The 27,778-nt window shown below is 39.8% G+C and overlaps 1 protein-coding gene across 1 annotated transcript in view; it reads right to left on the reverse strand.

The window, feature by feature from the left end:
* BSCL2 (BSCL2 lipid droplet biogenesis associated, seipin) overlaps positions 1–27,778 on the reverse strand; it is a 64,193-nt gene that overhangs the window by 18,469 nt on the left and 17,946 nt on the right. Inside the window, exons 6-8 of the mRNA XM_053720051.1 lie at positions 25,957–26,054; positions 16,780–16,903; positions 13,867–13,936 (exon numbers count right to left, since the gene is read on the reverse strand). Of these exons, the coding sequence (XP_053576026.1) occupies positions 13,867–13,936; positions 16,780–16,903; positions 25,957–26,054 (292 nt within the window). The remainder of the gene's footprint in view (positions 1–13,866; positions 13,937–16,779; positions 16,904–25,956; positions 26,055–27,778) is intronic.

The following is a 27,778-nucleotide window of genomic DNA, read 5'->3' on the forward strand; positions in this document are numbered from 1 at the left end:
TTCTGACTCTTTAGCTGTGACACCAGTGACTATACAGCCTCTGACTCTTTAACTGTGACACCAGTGACTATACAGCTTCTCACCCTTAGCTGTGACACCAGTGACTATACAGCTTCTGACTCTTTAACTGTGACACCAGTGACTATACAGCTTCTGACACGTTAGCTGTGACACCAGTGACTATACAGCTTCTGACTCTTTAGCTGTGACACCAGTGACTATACAGCTTCTGACTCTTTAGCTGTGACACCAGTGACTATACAGCTTCTGACTCTTTAGCTGTGACACCAGTGACTATACAGCTTCTGACTCTATAGCTGTGACACCAGTGACTATACAGCCTCTGACTCTATAGCTGTGACACCAGTGACTATACAGCTTCTGACTCTTTAGCTGTGACACCAGTGACTATACAGCTTCTGACTCTATAGCTGTGACACCAGTGACTATACAGCTTCTGACTCTATAGCTGTGACACCAGTGACTATACAGCTTCTGACTCTTTAGCTGTGGACACCAGTGACTATACAGCTTCTGACTCTATAGCTGTGACACCAGGGACTATACAGCTTCTGACTCTTTAGCTGTGACACCAGTGACTATACAGCTTCTGACCTCTATAGCTGTGACACCAGTGACTATACAGCTTCTGACTCTTTAGCTGTGACACCAGTGACTATACAGCTTCTGACTCTTTAGCTGTGACACCCAGTGACTATACAGCTTCTGACTCTTTAGCTGTGACACCAGTGACTATACAGCTTCTGACTCTTTAGCTGTGACACCAGTGACTATACAGCCTTCTGACTCTATACGTGACACCAGTGAATTTAAACCAGCCTCTGACCTCTATAGCTGTGACCCAAGTGACTATACAGCTTCTGACTCTTTAAGCTGTGACACCAGTGACTATACAGCTTCTGACACCTTTAGCTGTGACACCAGTGACTATACAGCTTCTGACTCTATAGCCTGTGACACCAGTGACTATACAGCTTCTGACTCTTTAGCTGTGACACCAGTGACTATACAGCTTCTGACTCTTTAGCTGTGACACCAGTGACTATACAGCTTCTGACTCTTTAGCTGTGACACCAGTGACTATACAGCTTCTGACTCTTTAGCTGTGACACAGTGACTATACAGCTTCTCACCCTTTAGCTGTGACACCAGTGACTATACAGCTTCTGACTCTTCAGCTGTGACACCAGTGACTATACAGCTTCTGACTCTTTAACTGTGACACCAGTGACTATACAGCTTCTGACTCTTTAGCTGTGACACCAGTGACTATACAGCCTCTGACCCTTTAGCTGTGACACCAGTGACTATACAGCCTCTGACTCTATAGCTGTGACACCAGTGACTATACAGCCTCTGACTCTTTAGCTGTGACACCAGTGACTATACAGCTTCTGACTCTTTAGCTGTGACACCAGTGACTATACAGCTTCTGACCCTTTAGCTGTGACACCAGTGACTATACAGCTTCTGACCCTTTAGCTGTGACACCAGTGACTATACAGCTTCTGACTCTATAGCTGTGACACCAGTGACTATACAGCTTCTGACTCTTTAGCTGTGACACCAGTGACTATACAGCTTCTGACTCTTTAGCTGTGACACCAGTGACTATACAGCTTCTGACCCTTTAGCTGTGACACCAGTGACTATACAGCTTCTGACTCTTTAGCTGTGACACCAGTGACTATACAGCTTCTGACCCTTTAGCTGTGACACCAGTGACTATACAGCTTCTGACTCTTTAGCTGTGACACCAGTGACTATACAGCTTCTGACTCTTTAGCTGTGACACCAGTGACTATAGAGCTTCTGATCCTTTAGCTGTGACACCAGTGACTATACAGCTTCTGACTCTATAGCTGTGACACCAGTGACTATACAGCTTCTGACCCTTTAGCTGTGACACCAGTGACTATACAGCTTCTGACTCGTTAGCTGTGACACCAGTGACTATACAGCTTCTGACTCTATAGCTGTGACACCAGTGACTATACAGCTTCTGACTCTATAGCTGTGACACCAGTGACTATACAGCTTCTGACTCGTTAGCTGTGACACCAGTGACTATACAGCTTCTGACTCTTTAGCTGTGACACCAGTGACTATACAGCTTCTGACTCTTTAGCTGTGACACCAGTGACTATACAGCTTCTGACTCTTTAGCTGTGACACCAGTGACTATACAGCTTCTGACTCTTTAGCTGTGACACCAGTGACTATACAGCTTCTGACTCTTTAGCTGTGACACCAGTGACTATACAGCTTCTGACCCTTTAGCTGTGACACCAGTGACTATACAGCTTCTGACTCTTTAGCTGTGACACCAGTGACTATACAGCCTCTGACTCTTTAACTGTGACACCAGTGACTATACAGCTTCTCACCCTTAGCTGTGACACCAGTGACTATACAGCTTCTGACTCTATAGGTGTGACACCAGTGACTATACAGCTTCAGACTCTTTAGCTGTGACACCAGTGACAATACAGCTTCTGACTCTTTAACTGTGACACCAGTGAGTATACAGCTTCTGACTCTTTAGCTGTGACACCAGTGACTATACAGCCTCTGACTCTTTAGCTGTGACACCAGTGACTATACAGCTTCTCACCCTTTAGCTGTGACACCAGTGACTATACAGCTTCTGACTCTTCAGCTGTGACACCAGTGACTATACAGCTTCTCACCCTTAGCTGTGACACCAGTGACTATACAGCTTCTGACTCTTTAGCTGTGACACCAGTGACTATACAGCCTCTGACTCTATAGCTGTGACACCAGTGACTATACAGCCTCTGACTCTATAGCTGTGACACCAGTGACTATACAGCTTCTGACTCTTTAGCTGTGACACCAGTGACTATACAGCCTCTGACTCTTTAACTGTGACACCAGTGACTATACAGCTTCTCACCCTTAGCTGTGACACCAGTGACTATACAGCTTCTGACTCTATAGGTGTGACACCAGTGACTATACAGCTTCTGACTCTTTAGCTGTGACACCAGTGACAATACAGCTTCTGACTCTTTAACTGTGACACCAGTGAGTATACAGCTTCTGACTCTTTAGCTGTGACACCAGTGACTATACAGCCTCTGACTCTTTAGCTGTGACACCAGTGACTATACAGCTTCTCACCCTTTAGCTGTGACACCAGTGACTATACAGCTTCTGACTCTTCAGCTGTGACACCAGTGACTATACAGCTTCTGACTCGTTAGCTGTGACACCAGTGACTATACAGCTTCTGACTCTTTAGCTGTGACACCAGTGACTATACAGCTTCTGACTCTTTAGCTGTGACACCAGTGACTATACAGCTTCTGACTCTTTAGCTGTGACACCAGTGACTATACAGCTTCTGACTCTATAGCTGTGACACCAGTGACTATACAGCTTCTGATCCTTTAGCTGTGACACCAGTGACTATACAGCTTCTGACTCTATAGCTGTGACACCAGTGACTATACAGCTTCTGACTCTATAGCTGTGACACCAGTGACTATACAGCCTCTGACTCTTTAGCTGTGACACCAGTGACTATACAGCTTCTGACTCTTTAGCTGTGACACCAGTGACTATACAGCTTCTGACCCTTTAGCTGTGACACCAGTGACTATACAGCTTCTGACTCTTTAGCTGTGACACCAGTGACTATACAGCTTCTGACTCTTTAGCTGTGACACCAGTGACTATACAGCTTCTGACTCTTTAACTGTGACACCAGTGACTATACAGCTTCTGACTCTTTAGCTGTGACACCAGTGACTATACAGCTTCTGACTCTTTAACTGTGACACCAGTGACTATACAGCTTCTGACTCTTTAGCTGTGACACCAGTGACTATACAGCCTCTGACTCTTTAGTTGTGACACCAGTGACTATACAGCCTCTGACTCTTTAGCTGTGACACCAGTGACTATACAGCCTCTGACTCTTTAGCTGTGACACCAGTGACTATACAGCTTCTGACTCTTTAGTTGTGACACCAGTGACTATACAGCTTCTGACTCTATAGCTGTGACACCAGTGACTATACAGCCTCTGACTCTTTAGCTGTGACACCTGATTCTGTATTTTTCTCACCCCTGACTGACACCAATGACTGTACAGTTTCGGACCTTTTGGCTGTGACAATTAATTATCTAACAGCTATCTCTAATCACTATATTCCTGTTCCTAGTTCCTGTCAACAACTTATTTGGTTTCTTGTCACCTAGATTCAAACCAACTAACTCAGCCAGTGCTTACACACATTTGTCATGCGACAACTACTCACCTTCCCATCTCATTTACCTGTTATTCCACAAACTCATTTTTTTTATTTTAAACCCCGTTTTCATACATTCCTGCTTCTGTAAGAATGCTGCCTGTACTTCTATTTCCCTGGTGGAATTATATAAAGCTCTCTGGGCTGGTGAGATTCTGTAAGAATGTTGCCAGTACTTCTATTTCCCTGGTGGAATTATATAAAGCTCTCTGGGCTGGTGAGATTCTATAAGAATGCTGCCAGTACTTCTATTTCCCTGGTGGAATTATATAACGCTCTCTGGGCTGGTGAGATTCTATAAGAATGCTGCCAGTACTTCTATTTCCCTGGTGGAATTATATAAAGCTCTCTGGGCTGGTGAGATTCTATAAGAATGCTGCCAGTACTTCTATTTCCCTGGTGGAATTATATAAAGCTCTCTGGGCTGGTGAGATTCTGTAAGAATGCTGCCAATACTTATATTTCCCTGGTGGAATTATATAAAGCTCTCTGGGCTGGTGAGATTCTATAAGAATGCTGCCAATACTTCTATTTCCCTGGTGGAATTATATAAAGCTCTCTGGGCTGGTGAGATTCTATAAGAATGCTGCCAGTACTTCTATTTCCCAGGTGGAATTATATAAAGCTCTCTGGGCTGGTGAGATTCTATAGGAATGCTGCCAGTACTTCTATTTCCCCGGTGGAATTATATAAAGCTCTCTGGGCTGGTGAGATTCTATAAGAATGCTGCCGGTACTTCTATTTCCCTGGTGGAATTATATAAAGCTCTCTGGGCTGGTGAGATTCTATAAGAATGCTGCCAATACTTCTATTTCCCTGGTGGAATTATATAAAGCTCTCTGGGCTGGTGAGATTCTGTAAGAATGTTGCCAGTACTTCTATTTCCCTGGTGGAATTATATAAAGCTCTCTGGGCTGGTGAGATTCTATAGGAATGCTGCCAATACTTCTATTTCCCTGGTGGAATTATATAACACTCTCTGGGCTGGTGAGATTCTATAAGAATGCTGCCAATACTTCTATTTCCCTGGTAGAATTATATAGAGCCCTCTGGGCTGGTGAGATTCTATAAGAATGCTGCCAGTACTTCTATTTCCCTGGTGGAATTATATAAAGCTCTCTGGGCTGGTGAGATTCTATAAGAATGCTGCCAATACTTCTATTTCCCTGGTGGAATTATATAAAGCTCTCTGGGCTGGTGAGATTCTGTAAGAATGTTGCCAGTACTTCTATTTCCCTGGTGGAATTATATAAAGCTCTCTGGGCTGGTGAGATTCTATAAGAATGCTGCCAGTACTTCTATTTCCCTGGTGGAATTATATAAAGCTCTCTGGGCTGGTGAGATTCTATAGGAATGCTGCCAATACTTCTATTTCCCTGGTGGAATTATATAAAGCTCTCTGGGCTGGTGAGATTCTATAAGAATACTGCCAGTACATCTATTTCCCTGGTGGAATTATATAAAGCTCTCTGGGCTGGTGAGATTCTATAGGAATGCTGCCAATACTTCTATTTCCCTGGTGGAATTATATAAAGCTCTCTGGGCTGGTGAGATTCTATAGGAATGCTGCCAATACTTCTATTTCCCTGGTGGAATTATATAAAGCTCTCTGGGCTGGTGAGATTCTATAGGAATGCTGCCAATACTTCTATTTCCCTGGTGGAATTATTTAAAGCTCTCTGGGCTGGTGAGATTCTATAAGAATGCTGCCAATACTTCTATTTCCCAGGTGGAATTATATAAAGCTCTCTGGGCTGGTGAGATTCTATAGGAATGCTGCCAGTACTTCTATTTCCCTGGTGGTATTATATAAAGCTCTCTGGGCTGGTGAGATTCTATAAGAATGCTGCCAGTACTTCTATTTCCCAGGTGGAATTATATAAAGCTCTCTGGGCTGGTGAGATTCTATAGGAATGCTGCCAGTACTTCTATTTCCCCGGTGGAATTATATAAAGCTCTCTGGGCTGGTGAGATTTTATAAGAATGCTGCCAGTACTTCTATTTCCCTGGTGGAATTATATAAAGCTCTCTGGGCTGGTGAGATTCTATAAGAATGCTGCCGGTACTTCTATTTCCCTGGTGGAATTATATAAAGCTCTCTGGGCTGGTGAGATTCTATAAGAATGCTGCCAGTACTTCTATTTCCCTGGTGGAATTATATAAAGCTCTCTGGGCTGGTGAGATTCTATAGGAATGCTGCCAGTACTTCTATTTCCCTGGTGGTATTATATAAAGCTCTCTGGGCTGGTGAGATTCTATAAGAATGCTGCCAGTACTTCTATTTCCCCGGTGGAATTATATAAAGCTCTCTGGGCTGGTGAGATTCTATAAGAATGCTGCCAGTACTTCTATTTCCCTGGTGGAATTATATAAAGCTATCTGGGCTGGTGAGATTCTATAAGAATGCTGCCAGTACTTCTATTTCCCTGGTGGAATTATATAACACTCTCTGGGCTGGTGAGATTCTATAAGAATGCTGCCAGTACTTCTATTTCCCTGGTGGAATTATATAAAGCTCTCTGGGCTGGTGAGATTCTATAAGAATGCTGCCAGTACTTCTATTTCCCTGGTGGAATTATATAACAGCTCTCTGGGCTGGTGAGATTCTATAAGAATGCTGCCAGTACTTCTATTTCCCTGGTGGAATTATATAACGCTCTCTGGGCTGGTGAGATTCTATAAGAATGCTGCCAGTACTTCTATTTCCCTGGTGGAATTATATAAAGCTCTCTGGGCTGGTGAGATTCTGTAAGAATGCTGCCAGTACTTCTATTTCCCTGGTGGAATTATATAAAGCTCTCTGGGCTGGTGAGATTCTATAAGAATGCTGCCAGTACTTCAATTTCCCTGGTGGAATTATATAAAGCTCTCTGGGCTGGTGAGATTCTATAGGAATGCTGCCAATACTTCTATTTCCCTGGTGGAATTATATAAAGCTCTCTGGGCTGGTGAGATTCTATAAGAATGCTGCCAGTACTTCTATTTCCCTGGTGGAATTATATAACACTCTCTGGGCTGGTGAGATTCTATAAGAATGCTGCCAGTACTTCTATTTCCCTGGTGGAATTATATAACACTCTCTGGGCTGGTGAGATTCTATAGGAATGCTGCCAGTACTTCTATTTCCCTGGTGGAATTATATAACACTCTCTGGGCTGGTGAGATTCTATAAGAATGCTGCCAGTACTTCTATTTCCCTGGTGGAATTATATAAAGCTCTCTGGGCTGGTGAGATTCTATAAGAATGCTGCCAATACTTCTATTTCCCTGGTGGAATTATATAAAGCTCTCTGGGCTGGTGAGATTCTATAAGAATGCTGCCAGTACTTCTATTTCCCTGGTGGAATTATATAACGCTCTCTGGGCTGGTGAGATTCTATAAGAATGCTGCCAGTACTTCTATTTCCCTGGTGGAATTATATAAAGCTCTCTGGGCTGGTGAGATTCTATAAGAATGCTGGCAATACTTCTATTTCCCTGGTGGAATTATATAAAGCTCTCTGGGCTGGTGAGATTCTATAAGAATGTTGCCAGTACTTCTATTTCCCTGGTGGAATTATATAAAGCTCTCTGGGCTGGTGAGATTCTATAAGAATGCTGCCAGTACTTCTATTTCCCTGGTGGAATTATATAAAGCTCTCTGGGCTGGTGAGATTCTATAGGAATGCTGCCAATACTTCTATTTCCCTGGTGGAATTATATAAAGCTCTCTGGGCTGGTGAGATTCTGTAAGAATGTTGCTAGTACATCTATTTCCCTGGTGGAATTATATAAAGCTCTCTGGGCTGGTGAGATTCTATAGGAATGCTGCCAATACTTCTATTTCCCTGGTGGAATTATATAAAGCTCTCTGGGCTGGTGAGATTCTATAGGAATGCTGCCAATACTTCTATTTCCCTGGTGGAATTATGTAAAGCTCTCTGGGCTGGTGAGATTCTATAAGAATGCTGCCAGTACTTCTATTTCCCAGGTGGAATTATATAAAGCTCTTTGGGCTGGTGAGATTCTATAGGAATGCTGCCAATACTTCTATTTCCCTGGTGGAATTATATAAAGCTCTCTGGGCTGGTGAGATTCTATAGGAATGCTGCCAATACTTCTATTTCCCAGGTGGAATTATATAAAGCTCTCTGGGCTGGTGAGATTCTATAGGAATGCTGCCAGTACTTCTATTTCCCTGGTGGAATTATGTAAAGCTCTCTGGGCTGGTGAGATTCTATAAGAATGCTGCCAGTACTTCTATTTCCCTGGTGGAATTATATAACGCTCTCTGGGCTGGTGAGATTCTATAGGAATGCTGCCAATACTTCTATTTCCCTGGTGGAATTATGTAAAGCTCTCTGGGCTGGTGAGATTATATAAGAATGCTGCCAGTACTTCTATTTCCCAGGTGGAATTATATAAAGCTCTCTGGGCTGGTGAGATTCTATAAGAATACTGCCAGTACTTCTATTTCCCTGGTGGAATTATATAAAGCTCTCTGGGCTGGTGAGATTCTGTAAGAATGCTGCCAGTACTTCTATTTCCCAGGTGGAATTATATAAAGCTCTCTGGGCTGGTGAGATTCTATAGGAATGCTGCCAGTACTTCTATTTCCCTGGTGGAATTATATAACGCTCTCTGGGCTGGTGAGATTCTATAAGAATACTGCCAGTACTTCTATTTCCCTGGTGGAATTATATAAAGCTCTCTGGGCTGGTGAGATTCTATAAGAATGCTGCCAATACTTCTATTTCCCTGGTGGAATTATATAAAGCTCTCTGGGCTGGTGAGATTCTATAAGAATGCTGCCAATACTTCTATTTCCCTGGTGGAATTATATAAAGCTCTCTGGGCTGGTGAGATTCTATAAGAATGCTGCCAGTACTTCTATTTCCCTGGTGGAATTATATAACGCTCTCTGGGCTGGTAAGATTCTATAGGAATGCTGCCAATACTTCTATTTCCCTGGTGGAATTATATAAAGCTCTCTGGGCTGGTGAGATTCTATAGGAATGCTGCCAATACTTCTATTTCCCTGGTGGAATTATATAAAGCTCTCTGGGCTGGTGAGATTCTATAAGAATGCTGCCAGTACTTCTATTTCCCAGGTGGAATTATATAAAGCTCTCTGGGCTGGTGAGGTTCTATAAGAATACTGCCAGTACTTCTATTTCCCTGGTGGAATTATATAAAGCTCTCTGGGCTGGTGAGATTCTGTAAGAATGCTGCCAGTACTTCTATTTCCCAGGTGGAATTATATAAAGCTCTCTGGGCTGGTGAGATTCTATAGGAATGCTGCCAGTACTTCTATTTCCCTGGTGGAATTATATAACGCTCTCTGGGCTGGTGAGATTCTATAAGAATACTGCCAGTACTTCTATTTCCCTGGTGGAATTATATAAAGCTCTCTGGGCTGGTGAGATTCTGTAAGAATGCTGCCAGTACTTCTATTTCCCAGGTGGAATTATATAAAGCTCTCTGGGCTGGTGAGATTCTATAAGAATGTTGCTAGTACATCTATTTCCCTGGTGGAATTCTATAAAGCTCTCTGGGCTGGTGAGATTCTATAGGAATGCTGCCAGTACTTCTATTTCCCTGGTGGAATTATATAAAGCTCTCTGGGCTGGTGAGATTCTATAAGAATGCTGCCAGTACTTCTATTTCCCTGGTGGAATTATATAACACTCTCTGGGCTGGTGAGATTCTATAAGAATGCTGCCAGTACTTCTATTTCCCTGGTGGAATTATATAAAGCTCTCTGGGCTGTTGAGATTCTATAAGAATGCTGCCAATACTTCTATTTTCCTGGTGGAATTCTATAAAGCTCTCTGGGCTGGTGAGATTCTATAAGAATGCTGCCAGTACTTCTATTTCCCTGGTGGAATTATATAACGCTCTCTGGGCTGGTGAGATTCTATAAGAATGCTGCCAGTACTTCTATTTCCCTGGTGGAATTATATAAAGCTCTCTGGGCTGGTGAGATTCTATAAGAATGCTGCCAGTACTTCTATTTCCCTGGTGGAATTATATAAAGCTCTCTGGGCTGGTGAGATTCTATAAGAATGCTGCCAATACTTCTATTTCCCTGGTGGAATTATATAAAGCTCTCTGGGCTGGTGAGATTCTGTAAGAATGTTGCCAGTACTTCTATTTCCCTGGTGGAATTATATAAAGCTCTCTGGGCTGGTGAGATTCTATAAGAATGCTGCCAGTACTTCTATTTCCCTGGTGGAATTATACAAAGCTCTCTGGGCTGGTGAGATTCTATAGGAATGCTGCCAGTACTTCTATTTCCCTGGTGGAATTATATAAAGCTCTCTGGGCTGGTGAGATTCTATAAGAATGCTGCCAGTACTTCTATTTCCCTGGTGGAATTATATAACGCTCTCTGGGCTGGTGAGATTCTATAGGAATGCTGCCAATACTTCTATTTCCCTGGTGGAATTATATAAAGCTCTCTGGGCTGGTGAGATTCTGTAAGAATGTTGCTAGTACATCTATTTCCCTGGTGGAATTATATAAAGCTCTCTGGGCTGGTGAGATTCTATAGGAATGCTGCCAATACTTCTATTTCCCTGGTGGAATTATATAAAGCTCTCTGGGCTGGTGAGATTCTATAGGAATGCTGCCAATACTTCTATTTCCCTGGTGGAATTATGTAAAGCTCTCTGGGCTGGTGAGATTCTATAAGAATGCTGCCAGTACTTCTATTTCCCAGGTGGAATTATATAAAGCTCTCTGGGCTGGTGAGATTCTATAGGAATGCTGCCAGTACTTCTATTTCCCTGGTGGAATTATATAAAGCTCTCTGGGCTGGTGAGATTCTATAAGAATGCTGCCAGTACTTCTATTTCCCTGGTGGAATTATATAACGCTCTCTGGGCTGGTGAGATTCTATAAGAATACTGCCAGTACTTCTATTTCCCTGGTGGAATTATATAAAGCTCTCTGGGCTGGTGAGATTCTGTAAGAATGCTGCCAGTACTTCTATTTCCCAGGTGGAATTATATAAAGCTCTCTGGGCTGGTAAGATTCTATAGGAATGCTGCCAGTACTTCTATTTCCCTGGTGGAATTATATAACGCTCTCTGGGCTGGTGAGATTCTATAAGAATACTGCCAGTACTTCTATTTCCCTGGTGGAATTATATAAAGCTCTCTGGGCTGGTGAGATTCTGTAAGAATGCTGCCAGTACTTCTATTTCCCAGGTGGAATTATATAAAGCTCTCTGGGCTGGTAAGATTCTATAGGAATGCTGTCAGTACTTCTATTTCCCAGGTGGAATTCTATAAAGCTCTCTGGGCTGGTGAGATTCTATAGGAATGCTGCCAGTACTTCTATTTCCCTGGTGGAATTATATAACACTCTCTGGGCTGGTGAGATTCTATAAGAATGCTGCCAGTACTTCTATTTCACTGGTGGAATTATATAAAGCTCTCTGGGCTGGTGAGATTCTATAAGAATACTGCCAGTACTTCTATTTCCCTGGTGGAATTATATAAAGCTCTCTGGGCTGGTGAGATTCTGTAAGAATGCTGCCAGTACTTCTATAACACTCTCTGGGCTGGTGAGATTCTATAGGAATGCTGTCAGTACTTCTATTTCCCAGGTGGAATTCTATAAAGCTCTCTGGACTGGTGAGATTCTATAAGAATGTTGCCAGTACTTCTATTTCCCAGGTGGAATTCTATAAAGCTCTCTGGGCTGGTGAGATTCTATAAGTATGTTGCCAGTACTTCTATTTCCCAGGTGGAATTCTATAAAGCTCTCTGGGCTGGTGAGATTCTATAAGAATGCTGCCAGTACTTCTATTTGCCTGGTGGAATTATATAACGCTCTCTGGGCTGGTGAGATTCTATAAGAATGCTGCCAGTACTTCTATTTCCCTGGTGGAATTATATAAAGCTCTCTGGGCTGGTGAGATTCTATAAGAATGCTGCCAGTACTTCTATTTCCCTGGTGGAATTATATAAAGCTCTCTGGGCTGGTGAGATTCTATAAGAATGCTGCCAGTACTTCTATTTGCCTGGTGGAATTATATAACGCTCTCTGGGCTGGTGAGATTCTATAAGAATGCTGCCAGTACTTCTATTTCCCTGGTGGAATTATATAAAGCTCTCTGGGCTGGTGAGATTCTATAAGAATGCTGCCGGTACTTCTATTTCCCTGGTGGAATTATATAACACTCTCTGGGCTGGTGAGATTCTATAAGAATGCTGCCAGTACTTCTATTTAAAAAAAGAAATCCAGCGAACTCGGGCTTCAAACCAAGGGTGAGTTTATTGAAAACATAGACTCGTTAAATTCCAACATAATAAGAACCAAAAAAGTACATTTAAATGAGTGGGGTAAAAATCATAATGAGCTAGGTAAATGCGCTGTGACCTTCGGCTACCAGTCGGTCTTACGCGTTTCGGCTGTAAAATGTAGCCTTAATCATAGTACTTCTATTTGCCTGGTGGAATTATATAACACTCTCTGGGCTGGTGAGATTCTATAAGAATGCTGCCAGTACTTCTATTTGCCTGGGGGAATTCTATAACACTCTCTGGGCTGATGAGATTCTTCCTGGTGGAAATGTCTAAAGCGTTTTACTTGGTGTTTTGGTGTTTTGCTAAGGGTCGTATAATGCATTTTTGTATGGGAAGGAGTTACATAAATTACAAATTGTTCACCAAAATCATATTTTATTAAAAATTTGTATGAAAATTACACAAGAAGAAATCGTATTAAATATGCACAGCAAAAATCATAATTTATGTACACTGTCTGTGTAAAAACACATAGAAATTCATACTTTTAAGTACAAAAAATAATGGTCATTTTATTGTAAAATGGGCTGAACAAGTGCGTGTATGAAATTGTCTCTCAAATCCCAGCGTAATTATCTAAACATTTACGCCTTACAGATCTCTCTGTTTTTTCTTGCAAACTATAACACATGCATACTAAAATAGAGGTGATTGTAAGATGCTATACGCAGAAAGCGCAATGTTATTTGTTTTTGATGCAGGATTTAATTTGTAAAGTGAGCCCCCTGCTCACTTCACCCTACCCAGCGAGCTCCATTACTTTCTATAGGAGACATCTCGCCACTCGCAGGAACTGCCCCTTTTTTAAGATAATTCCGCAAGACCAGCCCCTGCTATGGTCAGCGAGACAAGCCGCGTCTTATTTGGTGAAGTTTAGCTCTTTGGGCCCCAAGTGTCTCCTGCTGCTATGTCCTAATAGGTGACGTAAATACATAATCAAGTCACAGTAATGCAAGTTGGCATTCTCTAAAGAATTGTTTCTCAACCGCAATTCTTAAGTACCCCCCAAAAGGCCAGGTTTACATTATAGCTAAATCAGAACACAGGTGAAAATATTCAGCTTATGGGTGAAATCAGGTTAGTAACCATGGTTACTAATCAGCTGATTACTTCACCTGTGCAATGGTTCAGCTATAATGAAAACCTGGCCTGTTGAGGGTACTTGAGGACCGCGGTTGAAAAACACTGCTCTAAAGAATGACAGAAAGTCATTTTCGTATTCTGATGTCCCTTTTAAGTGACAATCACAAAAACACAGAAAGCCGTTAACTCACCATGTTGGACAGACTCCCGTCTTCCTCGAGACTCTGCTCCCTTATCGCCCTGTACACTCCCTGCATCTGGCTGAGAAACAGAAGTATACAATTTACACACATTCTGCACTTCATTTACTACAAATAAATCATAACATTAAAAAAATAGTGCTGCAATATGTGTTACTGAAGAATAAATAAACCCTGTACAGAAACATCATACTGATGCGCAGGAATCTGTAGAATATTGTGATATAAGTGTAAAGCAGCGCCCCCTACAGGATTTTGTTTTTAAATATTTTAGTCTTACTAAGAAGTAAAATACTAGAAACTCTGTGTAGTAACAATCATACAACATACAATTGAATATACAAAGAGGGAGAAACACTCAACTGTCTTTAACGGTCACCACCTGGGAGCAGCCTCTTTTAGCTCTATTGTGCTTTTTGCAGAGGAGAACTTTCCTAAAGTTTATCAGTCTGATCCTATATGAAAGTTACGATTGGACTAAAAGTGGCTGCTCCCAGGTGGTGACCTCCTGAAGAACAAGCTACTGAGCCGCTGTACGTTCCTTAAGTTATCTGACGAGACTTCTATATTCAGATTTGCAAGATGGTGTCCTGTTAGGAGTGTACACAAGTGGACGCTACGCATTGGGATACCGTATGGGCTCAAGTTGTGGGAAATTGCCACCGGAATGGACCTGCAAACTTTTAAGCAGTGAGGAGCATAGGTACAGGGGAGGAGCTTAAATTGGACAGATCGGATACAAAAGATAGAAACATAGAAACATAGATATTGACGGCAGATAAGAGCCATAGGCCCAGCAAGTCTGCCCAACCTTACCCAACAGTATAAACTTATCTAGTTCGTAGGATAGCCTTATGCTTGTCCCATGCATTTTTAAAGTCCCCCACAGTGTTTGTTGCTACTACCTCTTGAGGAAGTTTATTCCATAAATCAATCACTCTTTCTGTAAAGAAGCTTCCTCAAATTACTTCTGAATCTACTACCCTTTAGCTTGAGCTCATGACCCCTTGTTCTTGAATTTTCCATTTTATGTAAAATACCCACAGCCTCAGTTTTACTAAACCCTTTAATGTACTTGAAAGTTGCTATCATATCACCTCTTTCCCTTCTCTCCTCTAAGCTATACACATTTAGGTCATTGAGCCTATCCTGGTAAGTTTTATTTTTTAGACCATGTACCATTTTGGTAGCCCTCCTTTGCACAGATTCAAGGTATAGATAAAAAATATGTTCAATAAACACCTGACTTAAAGGGACTTAAGACATTATGGCCTAGTTTCCATTGTGGTTTTAAACTGTGTAAACAGGTGGTAACAGCGATTGACCCCATAGTGAAGTACAGAGCAGCAATGCACTGCTGGGAGCTAGTGAACACATCTAGTGAGCCAATGACAAGAGGCATATATGTATGTGTGCTAACAAAGGATACCAAGAGAACAGAGTAAATTTGATGATAGCAGTGAATTTTAAAGTCTCTTAAAATTGCAGCTCTGTCTGATCCATAAAAGTTTATGTGTGACTTTCATGTCCCTTTAACTATGACAACTGTGGGTTTTCTAATGTTGAGAATTGGACCTACACACGTCAGGATTTAGTAGCCTTACTGCAACATATCTGTCCCAAAATATCCTCAGCAGAGGTGATAAGGTAAATAACTACAAAACATTGCAAGTTTCACCTACGTAATGACCGTGGCTAGCTGTGTCTACCCCAGTAACAAGTGTAGATTGGCTCCTCCAAATAAAGCAAGTGGTGGCTGGAGTTTGGCTATTCAAAAACAATTGCAGCAAACAAGGTGTTAATGTATTCACATTTTAGAAAAGGCTAGTAATTGTGCAGGTATACTGCAGTGTCGCTGCTGTTGGCGATACCTGCCCTTTTACAGCCTTGAAAATATATATCGGAGCTGCTATTAAAGCCTACGTAGATAGCGGGTGGGACCGCTGTCTACATCACAAGAGAAAGCCAGAAATGTAAAGGGGGGGCAGAGGAAGAAGACGTCACAGGTAGGAATAAAATATAAATTTTTATAAAGATAGGAATAAGTAATAAAAAAAAAGTGATTTAAATAAATATTTTTTTTAGGATACTGTGATGGAGTTTTGAATGTCATAAATTTGCTATCACTTTAAAAGGGACACGAAACACAAAATGTTTATTTAATGATTCAGATATACAATTTTATTCCTATTATATCTAATGTGTTTTGTTCTCTTTGTATCCTTTGTTGAAAAGTATACTGCCGATTGGCCGCTGCACATATATACTTCCTGTTGTTGGCGTACCAATGTGATCAGCTAGCTCCCAATAGTACAACACAGGATATCAAGAGAATGAAGCAAATTAGATAAAAAACAAAACTGGAAAGTTGTTTAAAGAGACACTGAACTCAATTTTTCTCTTTCATGATTCAGATAGAGCATGACATTTTAATCAACTTTCTAATTTACTCCTATTATCAATTTTTCTTCATTCTCTTGCTATCTTTAACTTTAGAAGCCAGCCCATTTTAGGTTCAGCACCATGGATAGCGCTTGCTTATTGGAGGTTGACATTTACCCACCAAAAAGCAAGCATAACCCAGGTTCTCAACCAAAAATGGACCGTTTCCTATGCATTACATTCCTTCTTTTTAAATAAAGATAGCAAGAGAACGTAGAAAAATTGATAATAGGAGTAAATTAGAAAGTTGCTTAAAATTGCTGCCCTATTTGAATCATGAAAGAAAAAAAATGGGTTTAGTGTCCCTTTAAAACACTGTGCTGTATCTGAATGAAAAAAAGTTTTGGGTTCCATGTCCCTTTAATGGTTTAAATGCCGATATATATTATGTAAATATACAATTTGTTTAAACCTATTTAGCACAATGTGAGATGCACATTTATTCTAAATCTTCTCCGTTACCTGTAACCAAGTCCTCCTCACTCCCCACTGTATGTAACTGAGCAACACAAGGACACTCAGAAATACAAAGTTACTGCCAATGGCGATCACAGCCGACGTGACCGGGAAATTGTACAGCAGGTACCTGTGGTGGAAAATATTACAAATGTAGAACAGACATTTAATACAACAACAGACAGACTGAGCGCATGCATAGTACTTGTGTAGCTAAATCTGACAGAAGCCGTAAATAATCATCCAAATAAATAGTACATCAAAAGATAATATTTGATATAATTAATGATATATGTTGTCCTCACATGCGCTTTCTAGGAAAAACATAATTTATGCAAGAACTTACCTGATAAATTCATTTCTTTCATAGTGGCAAGAGTCCATGAGCTAGTGACATATGGGATAAACATTCCTACCAGGAGGGGGCAAAGTTTCCCAAACCACAAAATGCCTATAAATATACCTCCCACCTCACTTATACCTCAGTTTAACGTTTAGCCAAAAATGTAGGTGTAAAAAAAAAACATACAAAAAGAGGAACTGGAAAAAATAATGTACTTTATACAAAAAAAAACATAACCACAAAACAAGGGTGGGTCTCATGGACTCTTGCCACTATGAAAGAAATTAATTTATCAGGTAAGTTCTTCCATAAATTATGTTTTCTTTCATGTAAGTGGCAAGAGTCCATGAGCTAGTGACGTATGGGATATAATACCCAAGATGTGGAAGTCCACAAATCACTAGAGAGGGAGGGATAAAATAAAAACAGCTATTTCCGCTGAGAAATTAAATCCAAAAAATAATTGGGTTTTTTTTTGTTTTTTTACATTTAAAAAAAACCCTAAAAAACAAAAGGCATTGGAATCAAACTGAGACAACTGCCTGAAGAACCTTTCTACCAAGGCTGCTTCCGAAGAAGCAAATACATCAAAATGGTAAAATTTTGTAAACGTATGCAAAGAAGACCAAGTTGCTGCTTTGCAAATTTGATCAACTGAAGCTTCATTCTTAAGAGCCCAAGAAGTGGCAACTGATCTAGTAGTATGAGCTGTAATTCTCTAAGGCGGAGACTGCCCCACCTCCAAATAAGCCTTGTGAATCAAAAGTCTCAACCAAGAAGCCAGAGAAATAGCAGAAGCTTTCTGACCTTTCCTGGAGACAAAAAAATAACAAATAGAAGTCTTTCTGAAAACCTTAGTAGCCTCAACATATTTCAAATCTCTTACCACATCCAAACCTTTCAAGAGTATTCTTAGGATTAGGACACAAAGAAGGAACAACAATTTCCCTATTAATGTTGTTAGAATTCACAACTTTAGGCAAAAATTTAAATGAAGTCCGCAAAACAGCTTTATCTTGATGGAAAATCAAATAAGGAGACTCACAAGAGAGAGCTGACAATTCAGAAACTCTTCTAGCAGAAGAGATAGCCAAAAGGAACAACACTTTCCAAGAAAGTAGTTTAATGTCCAGAGAATGCATAGGCTCAAAAGGAGGAGCCTGTAAAGACTTCAAAACCAAACTGAGACTCCAAGGAGGAGAAATTGATTTAATAACAGGTTTAATATGAATCAAAGTCTGAACAAAACAGTCAATGTCAGGAAGTTTAGCAATATTTCTATGAAATAAAACAGAAAGAGCAGAAATGTGTCCTTTCAAAATATTTGCAGACAAACCCTTATCCAAACCATCCTGAAGAAACTAAAATCCTAGTTTCCAAACGTTATAATAAATTTTCCTTGAAACAGACTTACGAGCCTGAATCATAGTGCTTATCACTGAGTCAGAGAAACCTCTATGACTAAGTACTAAGCATTCAATTTCCATGCCATCAAATTTAGAGATTTGAGATCCTGATGGAAAAACGTCCCCTGAGACAGAAGGTCTGTCCGTAAAGGAAGTGGCCAAGGCTGGCAACTGGACATCCTGACAAGGTCCGTATACCAAAAGCTGGTGCTATCAGAAACACATAAGATTGTTCCATTATGATCTTGGAGATCACCCTTGGAAGAAGAACTAGAGGCGGAAAAATGTAAGCAGGTTGGTAAAACCAAGGAACTGCTAAAGCATCCACCATGCTTGGATCTGGAAAGGTATCTTGGAAGCTTCTTGTTCAGACGCGGGGCCATCAGATCTATTTCTGGAGGACCCCACATCTGTACCAATTGAAAAAACACATCTGGATGGAGAGACCACTCTCCCGGATGTAAAGTCTGACAGCTGAGATAATCCGCTTCCCAATTGTCTACTCCTGGGATCTGAATCGCAGAAATTTGACAAGCGTTGGATTCCGCACGAGAAAGTATCAGAGATACTTCTTTCATTGCTAAAGGACTGCGAGTCCCCCCTTGATGATTGACAAGACACTGTAGTGACATTGTCTGTTTGAAACCAAATATAAAGTTCTCTCTTCAATAGAGGCCAAGCCTGAAGAGCTCTGAAAATAGCACAGAGTTCTAAAATACTGATTAGTAACCTCACCTCCTGAGGTTCCCAAACCCCTTGTGCTGTCAGAGACCCCCAGGGTAGCTCCCCAACCTGAAAAAAACTTGCATCTGTTGTGATCACAGTCCAGGAAGGATGAACAAAGGAGACCCCTTGAACAATAAGGTGATGGTTTAACCACCAAGTTAGAGAGTGTTGAATAACATAGTAGATAAGGTTGAAAAAAGACCGAAGTCCATCGAGTTCAACCAATACAAATCTAAAATACTTGCAAAAAGCTCCAGTTAAGCTTGAATAACCCCACTAAAAGGTGACCCATTTAATACTAACAATCATATCCATGAATTTTGTTTATATACAGAAATGTATCCAGACTATTTTTAAATGTATCTATGTTAAATGTTGGGATTTAAATATATCAACTGTGATATCTGAGTATAATCCCTGCACCATAGGTGCAACATGCAAAGCTGTAGAGGTCTCATATGAAAACGAGCAAAGGGGATTGCGTCCGATGCTGCAGTCATGAGACCTAAAACTTCCATGCACATAGCCACTGAAGAGAATGATAGAGACTGAAGGTTTAGACAAGCTAAAACTAGCTTCATTTGTCTCTTGTCTGTCAGAGAAAGAGTCATGGACACTGAATCTATCTGGAAACTTAAAAAGGTGACCCTTGTCTGAGGAATCAAGAAACTCTTTTGTAAATTGATCCTCCAACCATGTTTTTGAAGAAACCACACAAGTTGTTTCGTGTGAGATTCTGCTAAATGAAAAGATTGAGCTAGTACCAAGATATCGTCCAAATAAGGAAACACCGCAATACCCTGCTCTCTGATTACAGATAGAAGGGCACCCAGTATCTTTGAGAAGATTTTTGGAGCTGTCGCTAGGCCAAACAGAAGAGCGACAAATTGGTAATGCTTGTCTAGAAAGGAGAATCTCAGAAACCGATAGTGGTCTGGATGAATCGGAATGTGAAGATAAGCGTCCTGTAAGTCTATTGTGGACATGAAATGACCTTGCTGAACAAAAGGCAGAATAGTCCTTATAGTCACCATCTTGAAAGATGGGACTCTTACAAAACAATTTAGAGTTTTCAGATCCAGAATTGGTCTAAATGAATCTTCCTTCTTTGGAACAATGAACAGATTTGAATAAAAATTCAAACCCTGTTCCTGTTGATGTAACATAATGCTAGACAAATCAGGATCGATCTGATAACTGCTGTGCTAGAATGTCCAGCCAAAAAGTTGAAGCAGCAGCAACATCAGCTATAGAAATAGCAGGTCTAAGAATATAGCCAGTATGTAAATATGCCTTCCTAAGATAAAATTAAATCTTCCTATCTAAGGGATGCTTAAAAGAAGTACTATCTTCCATAGGAATAGTAGTACGTTTGGCAAGAGTAGAAATAGCGCCATCAACCTTAGGAACTTTCTCCTAAAGTTCTAAATTGGACAAAGGTAAAGGATACAATTTTTTAAACATAGAATAAGGATTAAAAGTACGATGCTTAGACCATTCCTTAGTAATCATATTAGAGATAGCATCTGGAATTTGAAAAACTTCAGGAGTAACCTCAGAAGTCTTAAAAACAGAATTCAAACGTTTGCTATTCTTGTTATCAAGAGGACTAGATTCCTCAATACCCAAAGTAAGCAATACTTCCTTTAACAGAGAACGAATATATTCAATCAAAAAAAGAAAGGTTAATTTATCAATTTCAGTATCTGAAGTAGGATCCTCTGAGCCAGAGGAATCCTCATCAGCAAAAAATACTTCAGTATGTTGTTGATCAATACATACTTCATCAGATTTATGAGAAGTAAGAAGAGACCTTTTATGTTTATTTGAAGGCGGAATAGCAGTCATAGCCTTCTCTATGGCTGCAGCAATATAATCTTTTATATCTACAGGAATATCATGTACATTAGACTGTGATGGTTTAACAGTAGATGTATTTGTACTTATAGAAACATTATCAGCATGAAACAATTTCTTATAACAAGTGCCACATATCTGAGCTGAAGAAGGAAGATCAGCCAATGTACAACATACAAACTTAGCTTTGGTAGATTTGTTTTCAGGCAACTTGGTTCCTACAGTAACATCAGAGGCAGGATCAGTTTGAGACATCTTGCAAAACGTAACAAAAAAGAAAAAAAATAACATTTAAACAAAATATCCAATTTCCTCAAAAAAGCAGTTTCAGGGATGGGAAAAAATGCTTAATATAAAATACTAATGCAAAACAAAAGCAAACAGCATAGCCCTCTGTAACAAATGAAAGCAGAGAGCAAAAGAGGGAGAGAACTAATATAATACATTTTTTTTGCGCAAAAAATGACGCTAACAAAGATGACGCAAATGCAGAGATAAAAAAAAGCTTTTTGTGCCAAGAATGACGCAATAAATAGAAGCATTTTGCGTCATCGCGAGCCTAATTTGCCAGCGAAAATTTGAAAAAAACAGCTCGAAGTTACAACTAGCTGGTACCACATTTCTCACAAAACATAATTTTCCATGCTGAAACTGTTAGACTGCAAAGGGAAATAAACATAGACCTGACTAATGGCAAATACATGCAATATATATTAACACTTTAAAATATAAAGTGCTAAACATAGATGAGAGTGTCTTAAAAAAATGATATATACTTACCTGAAGACACCCATCCACATATAGCAGACAGCCAAACCAGTACTGAAACATATCAGCAGAGGTAATGGTAGAGGAGTATAATGTCGATCTGTAAAGGGAGGTGGCAGATGAATCCCCACGACGAATTTACAGAGAGCCTTAGAATAGATTTCCCATAGGTGAAAACATAGCATCATTAGGCAAATACTCCCTCACATCCCTCAGACAAACACTGTACTTTGAGAGGAATTGGGCTTCAAAATGCTTATAAGCGCAATTTCACAGAAGAAATCAAGCACGAGTTGCTTTACCATCCTCCAACGAAGGCAAAGTTTGAAAAACTGAGGTATGAGTGAGGTGGGAGGTGTATTTATAGGCATTTTGAGTTTTGGGAAACTTTGCCTCCTCCTGGTAGGAATGTATATCCCATACGTCACTAGCTCATGGACTCTTGCCACTTACATGAAAGAAATGGCTTGTAGCAGAGCACTTAGTCTGTCAGATTTAGCTACCCAAGTACTGCGCATGCGCTATCGGGAACATCTGACAGAACACAAACACTGTCACTCAGTGACGCAGGCATAATTATTTCCACAAACCCTATCAAATTTTCCTACCCTGCTAAGTGCGCATGAACATATACACGTCAGTGCATTCCACAGATCAGCTGTGAAATGTGATGACATCATGTGCGCATGTGCATTAGACGCGGTAAGAAAAATTTGATAGAACACCGCCCTTCCTGTTTCTCAGATATCTGATCTCTAACGTCACAAGTGCACAAGCATTAAAAGTGCATTTACAGCTCTATGGCAGCACCCTACGGAATCATCAGGTGGTGGGGTTTACTGAAAATGTTGTAAATAACAAAATATTAAAAAGAGACACTGTACTGTAAAATGTGTTTCAAATGACTTGTTATACTTACTGCAGAGTATAAAATGTATGGGAAATTGTTCACTTGTGTTTATTTTTGTATTTAAAATGGCAGGTTTTGCTCATTAAACACTATCACCTGTTATTCTTAAAGTGAATGTAAATTTTGATGATAAAGTGCCCGGTTTTTAAAAATTTTACTAAAACAGGGGCACTTTAATTCATCAAAATTTACATTTCACTCGTGTTGTGAAAATACTTACCTTTTAATCTTGACGGCCGCTCCAACTTCACCCGGTCGTCGCAAGCCTCTTCCTATGCCAGAAATGACGGATCGGTCATCCTCCAATCACGGTTTCCCCCCGGGGTATCAGTGTCTGATTCAACGCCGTGATTGGAGGAAGCCGGATTCCTCATTTTAGACCCAGGCTGTTAAGATTAAAAAGGTAAGTATTTTTTCACAACCGGAGTAAAATATACATTTTCATGAATTAAAGTGCCCCTGTTTTTAATCGAATTTTTAAATACCGGGCACTTTATCATCAAAATTTACATTCACTTTAAGAACATGCATATTTAAATGGTGTTGACCTTGCAGAAAGCGCAGATCTAGTCCCGTTATCTCTCTCTGTACACAAAGTCTAATACGGTAATTAGGTATAGCGGAAAAAGATTTACAGTAAACGTAGTCTGTATAGATCTCTCTACACATGAGAACCTTTTTATTGATAAAGTTTGTAGTGTTAAACAACCGTTAATAGTTACTGACCGTTATGTAGCAGCTGCTGCTTACTTTCGCTGAATAAAAAAGGTACTAGATTGGATAGAGAATGACCTTTTAAAACAACTTCTCAATTTATTTGTATTATATTATGTTTATTTCTCTTGGTATCCTTTGTTAAAGAGTAATCCTAGGTGAGTTAAAATACTGATGTCATAGACTACTATAGATGCGTGCACGCTCCTGAGCCCCTATCAGCCTATATAGGTTTACTCTTCAACAAAGGAGAACAAGAAAACAAAGCAAATTCTATATCAAAAGTAAATTAGAAAGTAGTTATCTGAATCATAAACGTTTAATTTTGACTTTACCGTCCCTTTAATGTTTTCCCAATTAACCATTTTACCTGCTGCAGTGCATTCAACTGTTTACAATCAGCGACCTTCACATTTATTTTGTCTTTTTAAATAGCTGCTTTTGCCTGTTGAAACTGCCATCTATATTGAAAATATTAATACTGTAGTATTCTCTATAGAAAAGCTACATGAAACAAGAGGTATCCTTTGTTAAAGAGTAATCCTAGGTGAGTTAAAATACTGATGTCATAGACTACTATAGATGCGTGCACGCTCCTGAGCCCCTATCAGCCTATATAGGTTTACTCTTCAACAAAGGAGAACAAGAAAACAAAGCAAATTCTATATCAAAAGTAAATTAGAAAGTAGTTATCTGAATCATAAACGTTTAATTTTGACTTTACCGTCCCTTTAATGTTTTCCCAATTAACCATTTTACCTGCTGCAGTGCATTCAACTGTTTACAATCAGCGACCTTCACATTTATTTTGTCTTTTTAAATAGCTGCTTTTGCCTGTTGAAACTGCCATCTATATTGAAAATATTAATACTGTAGTATTCTCTATAGAAAAGCTACATGAAACAAGAGGCAGCAGCAAAAATCAACCTCTTATGAGAGGTTGTTCCCATAGAATGAAAAGAGATAGGAACCAATTTTATAGTATAATGTGGCACCACATGTAAGTTGTCGGTACAGATCTTGTCGTTTTCCAGGGTACTGATTGGTAGACATGCACCATGTACAGAGCGTACCTATTAATCAGTGGCGTCTGTAAACTCCAAGACCTGTACTCGACGCCTACACGTGGTGCCAGTCTTACTGCTGAGAAAAGGTCAACACAGCCTTTTATTAAACACATTCATTTTATAAAGTGTCTTGAGAAAATATACTAGGGCTGTTTAGTCACATTTAACGATAGAATTCTATGTCCCTTTAAATTAAATCATAGGAAAGAGAATGCAGATTACACCTGGACCCAGGTTAAATTGACATTGTACTCAAAAATGTCCTCCCCTGTAATTTGTTCCCAATGGTCCAATTTACTTGGAGTGTTTATAATTGTTTGCAAAATTATCCTTTACTTTTATTTTGTTATTTGAAATAGCTGCTTTGCCTCTAGAACCTGCCACCTATACTGAAAATATGAATAACAAACGTATTATCTGTAGAAAAGCTACGCAAACTGGAGTCAACAGCATTAATTAATCTCCCAGTTGGATGGTGGAAGAAACATATTTTTGTATCAGAAGTAGCTGGTTGTGCTCATTGAACACTGCAGGATTAATTAGTATTTCAATACTGAACTATTAGGCTGTGTGTTTAGACAAAAATAACATTAGGAGGTCTGCTTTACCTGCGGGCTCAGACCACTTATATGGGCATGTCCATGAGAGCAACAGTTGATGGTTTTAATGAGCAAAATAAAATTCCTTTAATGAAAGAACAATTAGCCATACATTAAATACTCTGCACTATCTATAACAAGTCATTTGGAGCACATAAAGGGGAAACAAACTTTATAGTACAGTGTCCCTTTAAGAGGGTACAGATACTGGGAAAGAATACAAACTGCAGTGAGTAATTATTTTTTCTCAGTTCCCTCTCTACGTCCTAAAGGAAGTACATAAACTCACAAGTCCATCTGCCCTAAAGATCACCATGTGCAAAGGTAAATTACAGCAGATGGTAACTCATGGGCGGGGCCTTCAAACTATGAGGTGAGGAGCCTATGGCATGAGTGTCCAAGGTGGCTTTTATAACAAATATGCTGGCACTCTGTCTCAGTTTACTTGATGGCTACAATTATATTTGTCTTACGAACGCCTTACCACATATCAGCAATTAAGCTTTAATTGTTGTTTTATATTATGTATTTGAAAGAAAAAAATAATGTTAACCATAATATAAATTAAAAAGATACCATGAGCACTAAGGAACTTTTTAGAAGATCATCACCAGTTTGGGCACACGCTCTAAAAATGTTTTGCCCGACTGCATTATCCTTAATGATTCATGTGACGGTCTTCGATTATCTTACTCTGATATCATGCGCCTAACATTGCAGCGCTGCGTGATATGATGCCACTATATACATAAATAATAAATTATACCAATGCTGACAACACATAACATCTCACCTTAGTCCAGTAAAGTGAGCGTGTATACGGAGCTCTGCGGTATAAAGCTGTATCCGGAGACTCTGTATCTGTATCAGCGCGCCGACTGTTGGGACATACTGAGAGAAAAAAAAAGTGAACGAGACGTAGGGAAGAACTAAAGAGCGTCAGATGGTGTGAGAGGGGGAAGACGCAAATAAGTGACGGGAAATTCAGATTGTAAGATGAAATGGATATAGGGCTTAATGATCAAAAACTCGCAAGTATGGAGCGAAATCTTTGGAGATTGGTTTAAGGATTATATTGCAATAAAGATGTCTCTTCTACTGTCATGATTCAGATAGAGCATATATTTTTAAACAACTTTCCAATTTAAAAGAAAAAGAGGTTTGTTCTTCTCTAAACATATGGAATAAAAAGTAAGGTGCTACCAGGAAAGAATTATTCCATATAGAAACTACAGATAAGTGGAGGACATCCAAAAGACCAGGTATATAGCACTCAGACATTATGCAGAATTAATTACAAATACACAGTCGGTCAATGCAAAAAATGGGTTTATCTTACATTAATGCATAAAAACAAACAAAATAGCAAAAGACAAGGAGACAGACAAAACGTACTACACAACATTCAGGGGCCCCTCACACTAGGCATAAGCAGCCAGCGTGTAGCAGTTCAATGGTGCACCATATAGATATCCAGCACTAAACATGTGAGGCTGGAAAACGTAGAGTGCTTCAATATCACAAGCAGGGAAATTCCAAATATTTGTAACTCTGTTACCGGAACCAAGACCACATAGCGTTCTTAAACGCAACACATGTAGACCACAAGGGGTTAAGGCAGTAAGGTCAATAAAGTTTACCAAAGAAAGACCGCCGTTAGCATTTAGCCAACTCCACCAGTCAATGCTATACAACTTGCCCCTTTGGCGTCTTCTCTGGGTCCCAAGAGTGCAGGTGTGCAGCTAGTACACTGTGGGATCCCCCCACACTCTCCGTACCGGATTCTTTCAAGACCTTGGAACACAGAGGAAACAGCACTTATTTATTGGTGGGTGACTTTATCCACCAATCAGCAAGAACCCAGTTTGTTTACCAAAAATGGGCCAGCATCTAAACTTACATTCTTGCTTTTCAAATAAAGATACCAAGAGAATGAAGTAAAATTGATAATAGGAGTAAATTAGAAAGTTGCTTAAAATTGCATGCCGGCCCATTTTTGGTGAACAGCCTGGGTTGTTCTTGCTGATTGGTGGATAAAGTCACCCACCAATAAAGTAATAAAGTGCTGCCCGGGGTCTGAACCAAATATTGGCTGGCTCCTTAGCTTAGATGGCTTATTTTTCAAATAAAGACAGCAAGAGAACAAAGAAAATTTGATAATAGGAGTAAATTAGAAAGTTGCTTAAAATTGCTGCTCTATCTGAATCACGAAAGAAAAAAATTGGGTTCAGTGTCCCTTTAAAGGAGATTGAAGGCTTTAAATACTTACTATCCAGCTCCCTTAAAAAGACATGGAACACAAAAAAAATGTATTTCATGATTCAGATAGCGCATACAATTTTAAACAACTTGCCAATGTATTTCTATTATCTAATTTGTTTTGTTATCTTTATATCCTTTGTTGAAAAGTATACCTAGATAGGCTCAGAAGCTGCGGATTGGTGGCTGCACAAATATTCCTCTTGTCATTGGCATTCAGCTAGCTCCCAGTAGTGCATTACTGCTCCTTCAACAAAGGATACCAAGAGAATGAAGCAAATTAGATAATAGAAGTAAATTGGAAAGTTGTTTGTTCTATCTAAATTATGAAATAATAATTTCACATCCCTTTAAGT

The sequence above is a fragment of the Bombina bombina genome, chromosome 7 (genome assembly GCF_027579735.1).
Source record: "Bombina bombina isolate aBomBom1 chromosome 7, aBomBom1.pri, whole genome shotgun sequence".
NCBI classification, from domain to species: Eukaryota; Metazoa; Chordata; class Amphibia; order Anura; family Bombinatoridae; genus Bombina; species Bombina bombina.